At 38.6% G+C, this 15,812-nt stretch overlaps 1 protein-coding gene across 5 annotated transcripts in view; it reads right to left on the bottom strand.

The window, feature by feature from the left end:
- Positions 1 to 8,925: 8,925 nt before the first annotated feature.
- ZNF81 (zinc finger protein 81) overlaps positions 8,926 to 15,812 on the bottom strand; it is a 62,685-nt gene continuing 55,798 nt past the window's right edge. For 4 of the 5 annotated variants that reach the window (XM_036017129.1, XM_036017131.1, XM_036017130.1 and 1 more), the window contains exon 5: positions 8,926 to 11,904. In XM_036017129.1, the coding sequence (XP_035873022.1) occupies positions 10,211 to 11,904 (1,694 nt within the window). In that variant the 3' untranslated portion in view covers positions 8,926 to 10,210. Of the gene's footprint in view, positions 11,905 to 13,720; positions 13,740 to 15,812 lie in introns of all 5 variants that reach the window. The other variant, XM_036017133.1, reaches the window with a different exon arrangement.

The following is a 15,812-nucleotide window of genomic DNA, read 5'->3' as shown; positions in this document are numbered from 1 at the left end:
CTTGTCTTGTTCCTGGTCTTAGTGGGAAAGCTTTTAGTTTTTGCCTGTTTAGTATGATGTTGGCTGTAGGTTTTCCACATATGGCCTTAATCATGTTGAGGAATGCTCCCTCTGCTCCCACTTTGCTGAGTGCTTTTTCATAAATTGGAGCTGTACCTTATCAAAAGCTTTTTCCACATCTATTGATATGATCCTGTGATTTTTGTCTTTCCTTTTGTTTATGTGATGTATTATGTTTATTCATTTGCAAATATTGTACCATCCTTGCATCCCTGGGATGAATCCCACTTGGTCATGGTGTATGCTCTGTTTAATGTGTTGCTGGATGCAATTTGCCAATATTTTGTTGAGGATTTTAGCATCTATGTTCATCTGTGATATTGGCCTGAAGTTTTCTTTCTTTGTGCTGTCTTTATCTGCTTTTGGGATTATGATGATCCTGGTATCATAAAAAGAATTTGAAAGTCTTACCTCTACTTGGATTTTTTGGAATAGTCGGAGAAGGATAGGAGTTACCTCTTTCTTAAATGTTTTGTAAAATTCTCTTGTGAAGTCGTCCAGTCCAGGGCTTTTGTGTGCCAGGGGTTTTTTGATTACTGCTTCAATTTCACCAGCTGTTATCAGTATGTTCAGGCTTTCTGCTTCTTCTTGATTTAGTTTTGGAAGATTATACTTTTCTAGAAATGTGTCCATTTCACCCAGGTTTTCAAATTTCTTGGCATATCATTGTTTGTAGTAATTTCTTACCATGCTTTGTATTTCTTGGTATCAGTAATTTCTCTTTCATTTCTGATTATGTGTATTTGGGTCCTCTCCCTTTTTTTCCCTTGATGAGTCTGGTTAAAGGCTTGTCTATTTTGTTTATCTTTTCAAAGAACCAGATCCTTTAAATTGTTCTTTTAGTCTCTATGTCATTTAATTCTGCTCTGACCTATTTCCTCCCTTCTATTCACTCAGGGCTTTGTTTTTTATTGTTCTTCCAATTCTTGTAGATGTAGGGTTAGGTTGTTTACTTTAAATGTTTCTTCTTTTTTTAGGTAGGCCTGTATTGCAATGAACTTCCCCCCTCAGGACTACTTTCACTGTGTCCAATAGGTTTTGGACTGTTTTGAGTTCATTTTCATTTTTTTTCCAGAAAATTTTTGATTTCTTCCTTGATCTCATTCTTAACCCATTCATTGTTTAATAGCATGCAATTCAGTCTCCATGTGTTTGAATGTTTTTGAGCTTTTTCAGTGAGGTTGGTTTCTAGTTTCAGTCCCTTGTGGTCAGAGAAGGTGCTTGATATGATGTCAGTTTTCTTGAATTTGTTGAGGCTTATTTTGTGTCCTGTTATGTGGTCTGTCTTTGAAAATGTTCCATGTGCATTTGAAAAGAACATGTATTTTGCTTCTTTGGGATGAAAGTTTCTCTCTCTCTCTCTCTCTCTCTCTCTCTCTCTCTCTATATATATATATATATATATATATATATATATATATATAATCAGTTAAGTCCATTTAATCTAATGTGTTGTTCAGTTCCACAATATCCTTGTTGATGTTTTGTTTGGAAGATCTATCCACTGTTGACTGGAATACTTATTTCTAGCCTGGAGTCAAACAGGATTCTTGAAAATGTATGATCCAGACAACAATAGAGCAATACAGCTCAATGACCTAACGTTTTTTTCTATCAGAAAAGTTTCATGGTGAAGTAACATTACCTGAGTTCTGAAATCCCTTCAAATTTACTGTTTTTGTTGTTGTTGTTGTTGTTTTTTAGTTAAATTCACTTATAAAATAATGGTCAACAGAGTCAATAATGATCTCCTGGTCACAAAATCTAAGAACCAGTTTTCCATTCTCATATGAATTAAGCTCCGTAGTAGCCAATTCCTCCCCTGAAATGCTCCTTAAGTACCCTGCCATCTGTGAGCATCTTGCTCACCTGGCATGCTTTTACCTTTCTGGCTGCTCCTTCCCATTATCCTCTATAAATAAATTCTTGCCCTGGCTGGCATGCTTCGGTGTATTGAGCACTGGCCTGCAAACTAAATGGTCACTGGTTCAATTCCAAGTCAGGGCACATGCCTGGGTTGCTGGCCAGGTCCACAGTAGGGGATATGTGAGAGGTAGCCACACATGAATATTTCTCCCAATGTCTTTCTCCCTCCCTGTGTTACAGTTGCCTACAGTGTTCAGTACAGTAACATGCTGTATACATTTGTAGCCTAGGAGCAATAAGCTACACCATAGAGCCTAGGTGTATAGTAGGCTATATCACCTAGGTTTGTGTGAGTACACTATGTTTGAACAAAGACAAAAATCACTCAATGATGCATTTCTCAGAACATATCTCCATCATTAAGTGGTTCATGACTGTATGTGAGCACAGATTAAAACATTAAACTATTTATAGTAGTTGATTAGTATTGGTTACCTGTTAGAGATGAATAGAGGAAGAGAAAATTCAGTAAATAATAAATGTATTAGGTTTTTTTCTGGATAACAAGCCATCTAAAACTTAGTGGCTTAAAACAAACATTTTAATCCATAATTCTTTGAGTTGTCTGGGATGGATTGGACAGATAGATGGCAGAGCTTTTCTAGTCTGGGCTGATGTAATGCTAATCCATTCCTCTGTAACAAATTACCCTAAAACTTAGCATCTTAAAACAATAAACACTTATTACCATTTCAGTTTCTGTGGGTCAGAAATTCAGATGTGGCTCAGAAGGGTTCCTCTGGCCGAAGGTGTCTCATGAGGTTGCAGTCAAGCTGTCAGCTGGGGCTATGGTCTCATTTGAAGACTAGACTAGAGGAGAATATACTCCCAAGCTCACTCACATGAGTCTTTCCACAGGAATGCCTCATGCGGTGGAAGCTGAGTTCCCCTAGAGTGAGCCACTCAAGAGCACCTGAAATGGAAGGATAGTCTTTCTATAACCTAACCTTGGAAGTGATATCCCATTACTTCTGCCCATTCAAATCACTAGAACCAAGTCTCTATAACCAGCCCAAACTCAAGGGGAGGAGATTATACAATGTGTGGATATAGGAGGTAGGGCTCATTCAGGGTCATCTCAGAGGCTGCAAGCCACAGTAGGCTTGACCAGAGTTGAATGACTAGGATAGCTTCATTCACATGTCTGGCAGTTGAAAATGTGGTTGATCTAGGGCACCCCAACTGAGATGGTTCATCTCTGCTCCATCACTGCTCCATGTAACCTCTCGTCCAACAGTACAATCCAGGCTTTTCCATACATGGGCTCAGGATTTCAAAGAGCAGCAAGAGTGCAGTACTCCTTTAATTTAAAAAAAAAGATTTTATTTATTTATTTTTAGAGAGAAGGGAAGGAAGGGAGAAAGAAAGGGAGAGAAACATCAACATGTGGCTGCCTCTTGTACATCTCCCACCAGAGAACTGGCCCACAAGCCAGGCATGTGCCCTAACTGGGAATTGAACTAGTGACCCTTTGGTTCACAGGTCAGCACTCAATCCACTGAGCTACACCAGCCAGGGCAACATTTCATTTTTTAAAAATTGAGTTTACTGGGGGGGGGGGGGACATCATACAGGTTCAAGTGTACAGCTCAAGAAAATATCTTCTGCATATTGAATGGAGCAGCTATTGCCCCACGTGAAGTCTCCTTCCCTATTTATCCTGCCTTTGACCTCTTGCACCTTGCTCCACCCTATTTCACTCTGGCTGTTACCACACTGTTGTCTGTGCCTGTGTATTTTTTATATCTATATATATATTTTTTTGCTTAATCCCTTCACCCTTTTTTCACCCAGCCCCCAACTCCCTTCCCCTCTGTCAGTCTGTTCTATGTATCTATGCTTGTGTTTCTTTTTTCTTTATTATTTTGTTCATTAGATTCCACATATAAATGAGATCATATGGTGCTTGTCATTCTCTGACTAGCTTACTTGACTTAGCATAATGCCCTCCAGGTCCATCCATGATGTTGCAAAAGATAAAATGTCCTTCTCTTTTATGGCCAAGTAGTATTCCATTGTGTAAATATACCACAGCGTTTTCATCTGGTCATCTACTGATGGATACTTGGGCTATTCCAGATCTTGGCTATTGTAAATAATGCTTCAATGAACACAGGGTACATATATTCAGGTTTCTTCAGATATATTCCCAGGTGTGAAACTTCTGTATCAAAAGGCAGTTTCATTTTTAATTTTTTGAGGAAATTCCATATTGATTTCCACAGTGGTCGCACCAGTCTGCATTGCCAGCAACAGTGCACTAGGGTTCCCTTTTCTCTACATCCTCACCAGCACTTGTTTGTTGATTTATTGATGATAGCCATTCTGACAGGCATGAGGTGATATCTCATTGTGGTTTTAACTTGCATCTCTCTGATGATTAGTGACATTGGGCTTCTTTCGTATGTCTGTTGTCCATCTGTATGTCTTCTGGAGAAGTATCACTTCTGTTCCTTTGGCCATTTTTTAATTGGACAGCTTCCTTTCTTGGTGTTGAGTTGTATAAATTCTGTATATATTTTGGATATTAATCTATTAGGTATATCACTGGTGAATATGTTCTCCCATTCACTGGATTGCCTTTTCATTTTGTTGATGATTTCTTTCACTCTACAAAGGCTTTTTAGTTCGATGTAGTCCCAATTGTTTATTTTTTTCCCTTTGTCACCCTTGCCCTAGGAGATATATCGGCAAAAATATCGCTACAAGAAATGTCTGAGATTTTACTGCCTACATTTTCTTCTAGGATTTTTATGGTTTTAAGTCTATTATTTAAGTCTTTAACCCATTATGAGTTTATTCTTATGTATGTGTAAGTTGGTGGTCTAGTTTCATTTTGGGGGGGGGGGCATGTATCTGTCCCTTCTAGCCTGAAATACTTCTACTGAGTGATCGACAGTCTTATGGGAGCTTCCTTGTTACCTTTCTCTTGCTGCTTTTAAGAGTCATTCTTTGTCTTTAACCTTTGGCATTTCAATTATGATGTGTCTTGTTACGGGCCTCTTTGGGTTCATCTTGACAGGGACTTTCTGTGCTTCCTGAACTTGTGTGACTTTTTCCTTCATCAGAGTAGGGATGTTTTCAGACATTATTTCTTCAAATAAGTCCTTGATCCCTTGGTTACACTCTTCTTCTTGTGCCCCTATGATGCAATGGTGTTACGCTTGATGTTGTCCCAGAGGTGCCTTAAACTTTCCTCATTTTTTAAAATTCTTTTTTTCTTTTTGTTGCTCTACTTGGGTGCTTGCTGTTATCTTGTCCTCTAAATCACTGATTGAATCCTCTGTTTCATCTAATTTGCTGTTCATTCCTTCTAGTGTATTCTTTGTTTCTGACTGGTTCTTTTTTATGGTTTCTATGTCCTTTTTAATGTTTACTATCTCTTTAAGTTCTCACTGAGATCACTCATTCTTCCCCTAGGGTCCTTGAGCATCTTTACAATCACTGTTTTAATAACCCTGAGGAGGTTGCAGCTTACCTGAGAAATACAAACAAACTCTTTTCTTAAATACTGTTTAATACCCTCATATATTGGGTGCATAGGTTCAGGGTCATGACTAGCTGTGTGTTTATACATGACTAATGTTAAGCCATAATGTTTAAGGTATCAGTTTGGTTATAACATATTTCATAAGGGTGTGTGATATTTAATAGTGAATTGTATCTAAGAGATCCAATTTTGACTGCAACCTCCACAGGGTTAAACTCTGTATTTGGTATCTTGGTTGCTTCCGTTTCATTTAATATTTTTTATGGGGATTTCTCTTGTTCTTTTGTTTGGGGCACATTTCTTTGTATCTCCATTTTGTCTTCCTCTTTGTGTTTGACTCTGTGTATTGGGTATATCTGCTATGACTCCCAATGTTGTTATAAGGGCTTCCTGATGTACTTCCCTGTGGGTCTAAGTAGCATAATCTTCTAGATCACTTAAGCTAGGTGCTCCAGAAATGCTTCTTGTGTAGGTTATGTGCCCCCTCCTGTTCTAATTGAGTCATGAGTATGTTGGCCCATTTATAGGTGGAGTTAACCCTCAGGCTGAATAACTATAAGGATAAACCTTGTTCCCTGTGTATGAGTCACTCCTCTGGGGTTGCCCTCAAGGCAGAGTTGTTCCCAGGAAGTTCTGGTGCCTGCCAGAGTTCCTCTTTGGCTGTGCCATTTGTGTGGCTAGTTGGGTGTAGCTCTGGTGTGGTTCGAAGCCCACCACCGGTTGTGTTGATTTTGGGCCCACTTGAATGGGGTTCTGGTGCAGGTCAGTGTCAAACATGTGTAACCAGCCTTGGGCTACCTGTCTGGAGCTCCCATGCTATTCACTGATTGTTGCTGTGTCTACTTGGCCTGGGTATACATGGGAGGGGCCTGGGTATGTGGGGGAGGGGCCAAGCTGTGTACAAGGGTCAGCTTCCTACAGCTCTGAGCTAGGGGCAGATCAACTGAAGGTCCAAGTCTGTCTGAGTTCAGCGTCCACCTATCAGCTGTTCCACCACCCTGTGAGGTTGCCTGGACTTCCTCTGGATCCTTTTGAAGAAATACCGAGGAGTGGGCTCCAGCTGGCCACACCCCACTTCCCCTTCCATATGGTGCAAGCTTGGCAGGGTGAGGCAACCAGGTCAGAAGGACAGTATTAGTGGGTCCCCTACTTGGGGGCAATGTGGTCAGGCATTCAATGGGGAGAATGTGGCCTCTACTCCAGAGCCATACCACTCAGTTTCTGCTAGAGTCTCCAACTCTACCTCCCCTAGATCAGGGGTCCCCGACCCCTGGGCTGCAGATTAGTACTGGTCCATGACCTGTTAGGAGCCAGGCCACACAGCAGGAGGTGAGCAGCAGGTGAGTGAGTGAAGTTTTGCTCACATTACTACTTGAACTCCTCCTCCTATCTCCCCCGACCCCAATCCATGGAAAAACTGTCTTCCACAAAACCAGTCCCTGGTGCCAAAAAGTGCATGCCCTAGAGGGAATGCACCACTGGTTCAGGTTGGGTGCAACCAGCTGTCCCTATTGTAGGAGCAAGTGCAGCAGGGCAGGGCCACTGGGGTTTGGGAAAACAGATCAAGACCGTCTTCCATCTTCCATTGCTGATGGTGCCAGCTGAGCCCCGGACTGGAGCCTCTGAGGGCGATATGCTCTGAAAATGCCAACTCTGAGTGGCATTCCCATCCTCCCACACAAGTGAGCTTGGTAGGGTGAGGCCACTAGGACTTGGGAAAACAGATCAAGACAGTTTTCCATTGAGGGTGGCACTGGTTGAGGCTTTGGTAGCAGAAAAGCTCTACAGCTCTTCTTAGCTGTGCAGCTGTGCCTGCTCGAGCCCCAGACCAGAGTCTCTAAGGGAGATGTATTCTGAAGGTCCCAGCTCTGAGACACATTCCCTTCTTCCCCCTGTAGATTAGAGCTCAGCAGTACAGGGCCACCAGGACTTGGGAAGATAGAACAAAACAGTTTCTCTTTGAGGGGCAGGGGTGCTAGCCGAGCTTGCAGGTAGGGAAGAAGACTGGCCCCTGTTCGAAAGCCTTGCAGTTCCATGTCTGTCTGAGTGCCTATAATTTCTCCAGAGAAAAGAGCACACCAAAGGTCCCTGTTGGGTGCAGCTAACAGTCCTTTCTGCTGGACTAAAACTTGGCAGGGTAGAATCACCAGTATTTGGAGGACCGGTTAGTGTACTACCTAGACTGGTGCTATAAGAATAGAAGTGCCTGAACCTGGGAAGATGGCACATGAGGGCAGTGTGAGAGATTGACTCATGACCTGGACCTCAGTAGGTGACCCTCCAGATCTCTCTTCAGGGCCATGCCACTTAGGAGTTCTCCTTAGGACTCCCATATGCCCTGAGTTGCCTTCCCTGTACTGGAGCCCCAGGTGAGTGCTTGAGAGCAAGCTTCTCTGTATTGGCCCTTTAGGAGAGCACCCGATAATCTAGTAGACTCCCTCCTCTTCTAGGCAGAGTCCCCACTGATTTTCACTGCCAGATGCTATTCAGGCTCTACTTCCTGGCCCTTGGTGCTCTGGGTTGGGGGTCCTCATGTGGGGCTGAGACCCCTTGCTCCTCAAGGGGTATATTTGCAGTCAAGATATCCCTCTGGCTTCTAAGCTGCTGCACATGGGTGCAGGGGCCATCCCTCTTCATGTCTCCACCCTTCTTACCAGTCTCTATGTAGCTTTTTCTATAAATCCTTAAATATAATACTCCTGTTCAGCTGTCCTTCAGTTGGTCATTCAGACTGCTTACTCTATAATTTAGCTGTAAATCTGATTTGGCACCAGGGGCAGATGAGTGTAGCTTCCATCTACTCTGCAGCCATCTCAAAGGAACTCTCCCAACATTGAAAATTCTTTTTAAGGCAGGCTCCTCTCTAATTTGAGAAGTGTGTCAGCCTACTGAGGACAAAGTCATGAAGTGTACAGAAGCCATTTAGCTTAGCTGAGAGGATCTGCCAAATACCAACTTAAGTATTTCATACATTTTAACAAAGGGTCTTACAGCCACACTCATGACTTGATCTGTACCTTGAGGCCATTTTTCACCTTGAAAATATTTTGACTGGAGAGATGGGAGGTGTGAAACAGTTATTTTCAAACCCAGCAAGTCCTAAATTTGTTTGTATTTCTTCTGAATTCTGCTTGCAAATGGAATAGTCATTCTCTGTCTATGGCCATACCACCCTGAATGTGACTGACCTTATCTATAATAGTCATTATCTTAGTTCATATCTGTCTTTCTGTACCTTATCATATGCAGTTAATAGAAGAAAACTAATACTTCCAACATTCTGTTGAAAATCTCCTTAGCTAGATCCACAAGTTCAATTAGTACATTCTCTATCTTCCCACAGGGCATAGGGATTGTTTTGCTATTTTTTTTCCTTACTAAACAGCATGGGATGTCATCCTTTCCAGCCTTTCTTAACAGACTTCCTCATTGTTTTTCCTTTCTACCTGCTGCCCAGGCCCAAAGCCAAATGCCACATGTCTTATGTTTTGGTACAATATCCCCCCATTCATATACTTTTAAGCATTATTAGCATTTGTTATACAACAAAGTACCCCCAAACTTAGCAGTTTAAAACAATAATTATTTTATTTAACTCACAATTCTCCAAGTTGGCTGTGATAACTGCTATGACTTCTTTTGGTATGGGCTGGCTAGGCTGGGGCTGAAGGTCAAGGAAGGCCATGTTCCCATGTCTGGCAACTGGCCTAAGGGGCCTCAGCTAGGTTGGCTCATTTCTGCTCCATCTTGTTTCTCATTCCTCCATAGAGTAATCTCAGCTTCTTCATATGAAGATCTTAGAATTCCAAAGACTACTGAAAGAGTAAGCCTCAAGACAGTCTTTTTTCACACTTCTCCGGCTGCTTCTTGAATCTTTGCTAATGCACAGTGGCCAAAACAAGTCACCTGGTCAACCTCAGATTCAAGGAGTAGAGAGAGAGCTCTACCACTTAATAAGAAAAACAACAGAGTAACATTAAAAAGGAGCATGCGTAAAAGGACAGGAGAGATCTGTGGCTATTTTGCATTGTACCACAATGAAAGAGGATAAAAATACAAAGTCACAGAAACCAGTATAAATAATAGGATCACATTTATGTGTTTATGTAAAATCATATCTGCAGGTGTGTGTAAATATAAAACCATAATGGCTTTAAAACTGAATTCATGTAAGAGAAAATTCAATAGAAAACATATCTGACAGACATAATTATATTAAATTCAATAAATGAACTTCAATTATTCCTCCTGTTGTGCAATGTGTTCTGCCACAAACAACCCAGAAAACTGAGAGTAGGTCTACACATCAAATATATTTTGTTGTCCTACCTTTCATTTTGTTGTCACTTTAAATTGGTTAATATAACACAGTAAAAATGACTGACATAATTTTTCACAGTCCACCTATAAAGAATTTCATAACAATTTGCTTTATAATACTTTCTTTACAATAAGAAGGCTTTTCCCTAATGCATCAAACTGACAGCATTTTTCCTAGTATGAATTCTATTATATTTCATGAGGTTGTACAAATATGAAAATTCCCCTTCATTCAATGCATTCTTAGAGTATGTCTTCTAAATAATTTTTCTCATCTCAGGTGAGAGAGCCTGACAAATGCTTTTTATTAAGTAATATATTCACTTAGGATCTGTCTTGGATGAATTTTATTATATACAGTTGAACCTGACTTCTGTAATAAGGCTTTCTCATTTTTAAGAAACAGAGTTACTTTCATGTATGAATATTGCGATGCATACTCAGAACTGATTTCTGAGTGAAGCCCTTCCCACAGTCACTACATTTATAAGGTTTATCTCCAGTATGAATTGTCTGGTGTTTATTGAAATTTGACCTGTCAGTGAAGGCTTTCCCACATTCTGCACATACATATGGTTTCTCTCCTGTGTGAATTCGTTGATGTACTTTGAGATGTGGTTTCTTAGAAAAGGATTTCTCACAGTCAGGACATTTATAAGGCTTCTCTGTAGTATGAATTCTCTGATGTGTAATTAACTCTGACTTCTGGATAAAGGCCCTCCCACAATCAGCACAAACATAGGGTTTCTCTCCAGTATGAATTGTCTGGTGCTTATTGAAATTTGACCTGTCAGTGAAGGCTTTCCCACATTCAGCACATATGTAAGACTTCTCTCCAGTATGAGATTTCTGGTGAGTATTGAGATTTGACCTATTGGTAAAGGCCTTCCCACATTCAGTGCATATATAAGGTTTCTCTCCTGTGTGAATTCGCTTATGCATCTGGAGTTGTGACTTAGAAGGGAAAGACTTTTCACAGTCACTGCATTTGTAAGGCTTCTCTCCAGTATGAATTCTTTGATGTGCAATCAAGTGGGCCTTCTGGATGAAGGCCTGCCCACATTCAGTACATATATAGGATCTCTCTCCTGTGTGAATTCTCTGATGCATCCTAAGTGTTGATTTTTGGGTAAAGGCTTTCCCACACTCACTGCATTTGTGGTGTCTCTCTCCAGTATGAATTTTCTGATGTACACTGAGGGCTGAGTTCAGGGAGAAGCCTTTCCCACATTCACTGCATTCATAAAGCTTTTCTCCAGTATGAATTGTCTGATGCCTAAGTAGAGATGACACCTGGAAAAATGATTTTCCACATTCGCTGCATTTATAGGGTTTTTCTCTAGTGTGAATTTTCTCATGCATAATTAATTCTGAATTCTGGATGAATGCTTTCCCACATTCAGTACATATATGTAGTTTTTCATCTCTGTGAACTCTCAGATATATACTGAGTAGTGGCTTCTGTGTAAAAACATTTACACATTTGCTAAGTTCACGAGGTTTTTCCATAGTATGAATTCCCTGAGATGCAAAGAAGGGTGACTTCTGGGTGAACATCTTCCCAAATTCAGTATACATATTTGTTTTTTCCCCAACAGGAAATTTCAGATTGTTACTGAGATTGAGGACTTTTCCATACTGATTACTTTCATAGAATTTCACTGCTGTTTGCATATTTTGACGGTTAATATAAGAACTCTGAGTGAAAACTTGACTGTGTCTAAAAATTTTATCAAAGTTCTTTGTTGCTTTGTTTTTAGTATGAATATGTAAGTCTAAATTATGCTTAAAACTCTTTTCAAATGAGTCATGTTTATGGGATCTTTTCCATGAAGCAGTAATATGATTTGGGCTTGGATGAACAAATTTTCCACTATCTTTATACTCATAATGCCACTCTGTATTCAATATTTTCTTATCGGTGAAAGTAGCATGACTCACAGTTTTGGTCTGTTTTTCCTGATATCTTTTTATCTGTTCAGCCTCTTGCCACAGTTCTAAAATTGAACACAATGAATCATCTCTTATATCTTCACTCTCAATTTCACTATGAAATGAAGCTTTCCCAGATATTCTTTTTTGTGAGGTATTAATCCCAAACTTCCCATCTAAAAAGAGGGAAAAAAAGTAGAATTGACACAAAGAATAGATAGCAGAAGATTAAAAGGTACATATAAACTACTCCAAATTGAATACAGGGAAATCAGCAAGTCTGATGATGATGATGATGACAATGATAACAGGAAATACATATATAGCAGTTATTATGTGCCAAGCTCTTGCATGACACTTACGATATTCCAGGCATTATTCTAAGAAATATATACATATGAACTCATTTAATCCTTTCTAAAGTTCTATGAGGTATTTTATATTATTATTCACCTATTGTAGATAAGGAAGGCAAAGCTCAGAATGGTTATCTATATATTTTGTACTAAAACATGGTTATTAAATGTTGCAGACTGGACTTAAACATAAGCAATTTTGCTCAATTTTGGCAGGAGGCTTGAACATCAAGTAGGGTGGAATGAAGATTAAAAAGATAAGGGTTTTCAGGGAAAATATTGATGAAGAGCCTAGTCTCAGAGGGGATGACTCACAGTCTAAGTCCTCATTAGCTTTAGATTATAAATCCTCACTAATCTTGTTGCCTCTTGCTTATTAGCAACAACACCAAATTCATGTGAGCAAAAAACCAATTTAACTTGCTAAGGGAGCATATCCTAAAAGTTATCATCACAAGGAAAAGAACATTTTTTTTATATCTATATGAGATGGGTATTAACTAAACTTACTGTGGTAGTCAATTCACAATGTATTTAAGTCAAGACATTATGCAGTACATCTTAAATTTATACACTGCTGTGTGTCAATTACATCTAAAATAAAACTGAAAAAATGTATTCATGCCTCTAGGAAAAACATTGTGGTGGTAGCCATATGACCTATACAAACAAAAATGGATTTGTATACTCCAACTCTCCATCATGTGTAATTAGTTTCTATTGAACACACCCATCAAGAGCCAAGAAAAGGGACAAATATACATTATTTTCAGATACACATGAAACATTCCCATAGATCGTTTGCTGAAATCATACAGTGTATTCTTAGACTACAACATAATTAAATTAGACATTAAAGAAAATAGACAAATTCCTCCAAAAATACAACTTATAGATATTAAAGAAATTGAATTCATTTTTAAAACTTTTCCACTGAGAAAACCCTAGGCCCAGACAGACTGACTGATGAATTCTGTGAAACAGCATAAGAATAAATAACAATCTTACACAAACTAGTTTGGAAAACAGAGAAGAGAAATCATTCATAACTCATATTATGTGGTCAAGCATAACTAATATCAAAACCTGACAAAGACACTGCAAAAAAGAAAACTACAAAACTATCACTCATGCAAATATTTTTAAACAAAAAATGAAAATAGAATCCAACAATATATAATAAGGATAATATATCATAATCACCAATATTTATCTCAGAAATACAAGGTTGATTTAACATTTGAAAATCATTAAATAAATTTACATATTAACAAAATAAAAGCAATAACTCACATGATCACTCTAATAAGATGAAGAAAAAACATTTGACAAAATTCAACACTTAACTATGATTTAAAAAAAAAAAAACCCTTTAACAAGCTAGGATTAGAAAAGAACTTACATAGCCCGATAAAGGGAAGCTTCAAAAAACCTACAGCTAAAATCATATTTAATAATATACATTTTTACCCCTAATATCTGGAAAAAGTCAATCATACCCACACTCCCACTTTTATCCAACATCGAACTGAAGTAAGTGAAGGTTTTAGTGAAGTAAGGGAAGGAAAAGAAGTAAAAAGCAAGAGATTGGACAGGAAGAAGTAAAAGTGTCCCTAAAGCAATAATCATTACTTACATGAAAAATCCCAAGGAACCTACAAGAAAACTAATAGGTGGATTAGTTATGCCTCAAGATACACAATGTACAAAAATCACTAGTGATCTATACTAGCAATGAGCAATCTGAAAAAAAAATTTTAAAAATGCCATTTGCAATAGTGTCAAAAAATTAAATATTAGGAATAAATTTAATGAAGGATGCATAAGACTTCTACATTTAAAACTATAAAATATCACTGAACAAAAGCAAAGATCTAAATAAATACAAAAATATCCACCTTCACACATTAGAAGGCTCAACATTGTTAAGATGTCAATTATCCTAAAATTGATCTAGAGAGTCAACTCAACTCCAAACAAAATCTCAGTAGGCATGCTTTAAAAAATTATAAACTAATTCTAAAATTATATGGAAATGCTCATTACCAAGAAAAGCCAAAGTAATAAAAACAAGCAAAGTTGGAAAACTTATCCTACCTGATTTCAAGACTCTATAAAAGCATGTATGGGTTTGCCAAAAGGACTATGTATTAACTATTATTTTCTTATTTTCTGTACTCTTGGTGATCTGCCACCTGTGCCTTGCTGATCCTTGAAGAGACTGTCCCTCTCAGGGGTAGTTAATTCCTAGACATAGCGAATGAATTCCCTGTGAGCATACCTTTCAGATGCAAACCAACCAATCCACAGGCCCATATCCACCAACTATCTCCTTTATCAAGCTTTCACAGTTTGAGTCACTATCTCTCTGCCTTAATCACCTCAGGGTCAGATACCAGGCAACTAGGAACAGTCTCTGCACCACAGAGCCTCTAATGAATTATTCAAACTAGCCAGCCCTAAACCTTCCCAGCCTGCTTACTCTGCCTCACCCATTCTTTCTCAAGAAAACCACAATAAAGGCTTTTGCCTATGCATTCCTGTCACACGTTCGGCCTTCTGACTGACCCTGGTACTTTCCCTTCTGGTCTTACATGGTGTGGCACGGCCCCTCATCTTGGGAGCTATGAGTTACAAATCATCTTTTCAGTGGCAATCATCTATGGATCTGTTGGCCTCACCATACCTAAATAATAATAAAACCAGTATTTAAAACAGAAAGACATGTCAATCAAAGGAACAGAGAATAGAGAGTCAAGAAATAGGTTCACATATGTAAAATCAATTGATTTGATGAACATGCCCTGGAAATTCAATGGAGGAAAAGAAAGCCTCTTTAACAAATGGTTCTGGAACAACTGGGTATCAACTTGAAAAAATGAACAACAATCCTTACATCAAATGTACAAAATGGATCATGGACCTAAACTGAAAAAGCTAAAATGGTAAAATTAATAAGAGAAAATATGAGAAAATCTTTGTGGCCTTATTGTAGGCAAAGACTTGCTAAACAGATCACAAAAATACTAAAGTTTTTAAAAGATGATGAATTAGGCTCTGGCCAGGTACCTCAGTTGGTTAAAGTGTTGTCCCAATACCCCAAGGTTGTGAGTGTGATGCCTGGTCAGGGCACATACAAGAAGCAATCAAAGAGTGCATAAATAAGTGGAACAACAAATCAAAGTTTGTCTCTCTTGCTCTTTCAAATCAATTAAACAATATTAAAAGATGGCGAACTCCATCAAAATTAAAATTTTTGGTCTTTGATAGGTGCCAGTAAGAAAATAAAATTGCAAGTCACAGATTGAAATAAAATACTGGCAATACATAGATCTGGCAAAGGAACTGTATCCAGAAAATATAAACAACTTTTACAACTCATTAAGAAGAAGACAAACAACCCAATAAAATTAGAAAGATATTTGACACTTCACAAAAAAAGTACAAATGGTCAATAAGCATATGAAAAGATAGTTAACATCATTACTCACCAGGTGAATGCAATTTAACATCATAATAAGATACTACTATATTATCTATTAATACTATAATAGCAAAATTAAAGAGACTGATGATAGCAAGTGTTGGTGAGGATGTACAGTAACAGGAATTCTCTTGTAATGGTGTTGGAAATGTAAAATGGCACAGCCACTTTGGAAGACAGGTTGGCAATTTCTTATAAAGGTAAGCATATACTTATTATATGACATGGCAACTACATTCCTAGG

The sequence above is a fragment of the Phyllostomus discolor genome, chromosome X (assembly GCF_004126475.2).
Source record: "Phyllostomus discolor isolate MPI-MPIP mPhyDis1 chromosome X, mPhyDis1.pri.v3, whole genome shotgun sequence".
Taxonomy (NCBI): domain Eukaryota; kingdom Metazoa; phylum Chordata; class Mammalia; order Chiroptera; family Phyllostomidae; genus Phyllostomus; species Phyllostomus discolor.
Note: the sequence above shows the minus strand (reverse complement) of the source record. Positions and strands in the feature narration are given on the sequence as shown.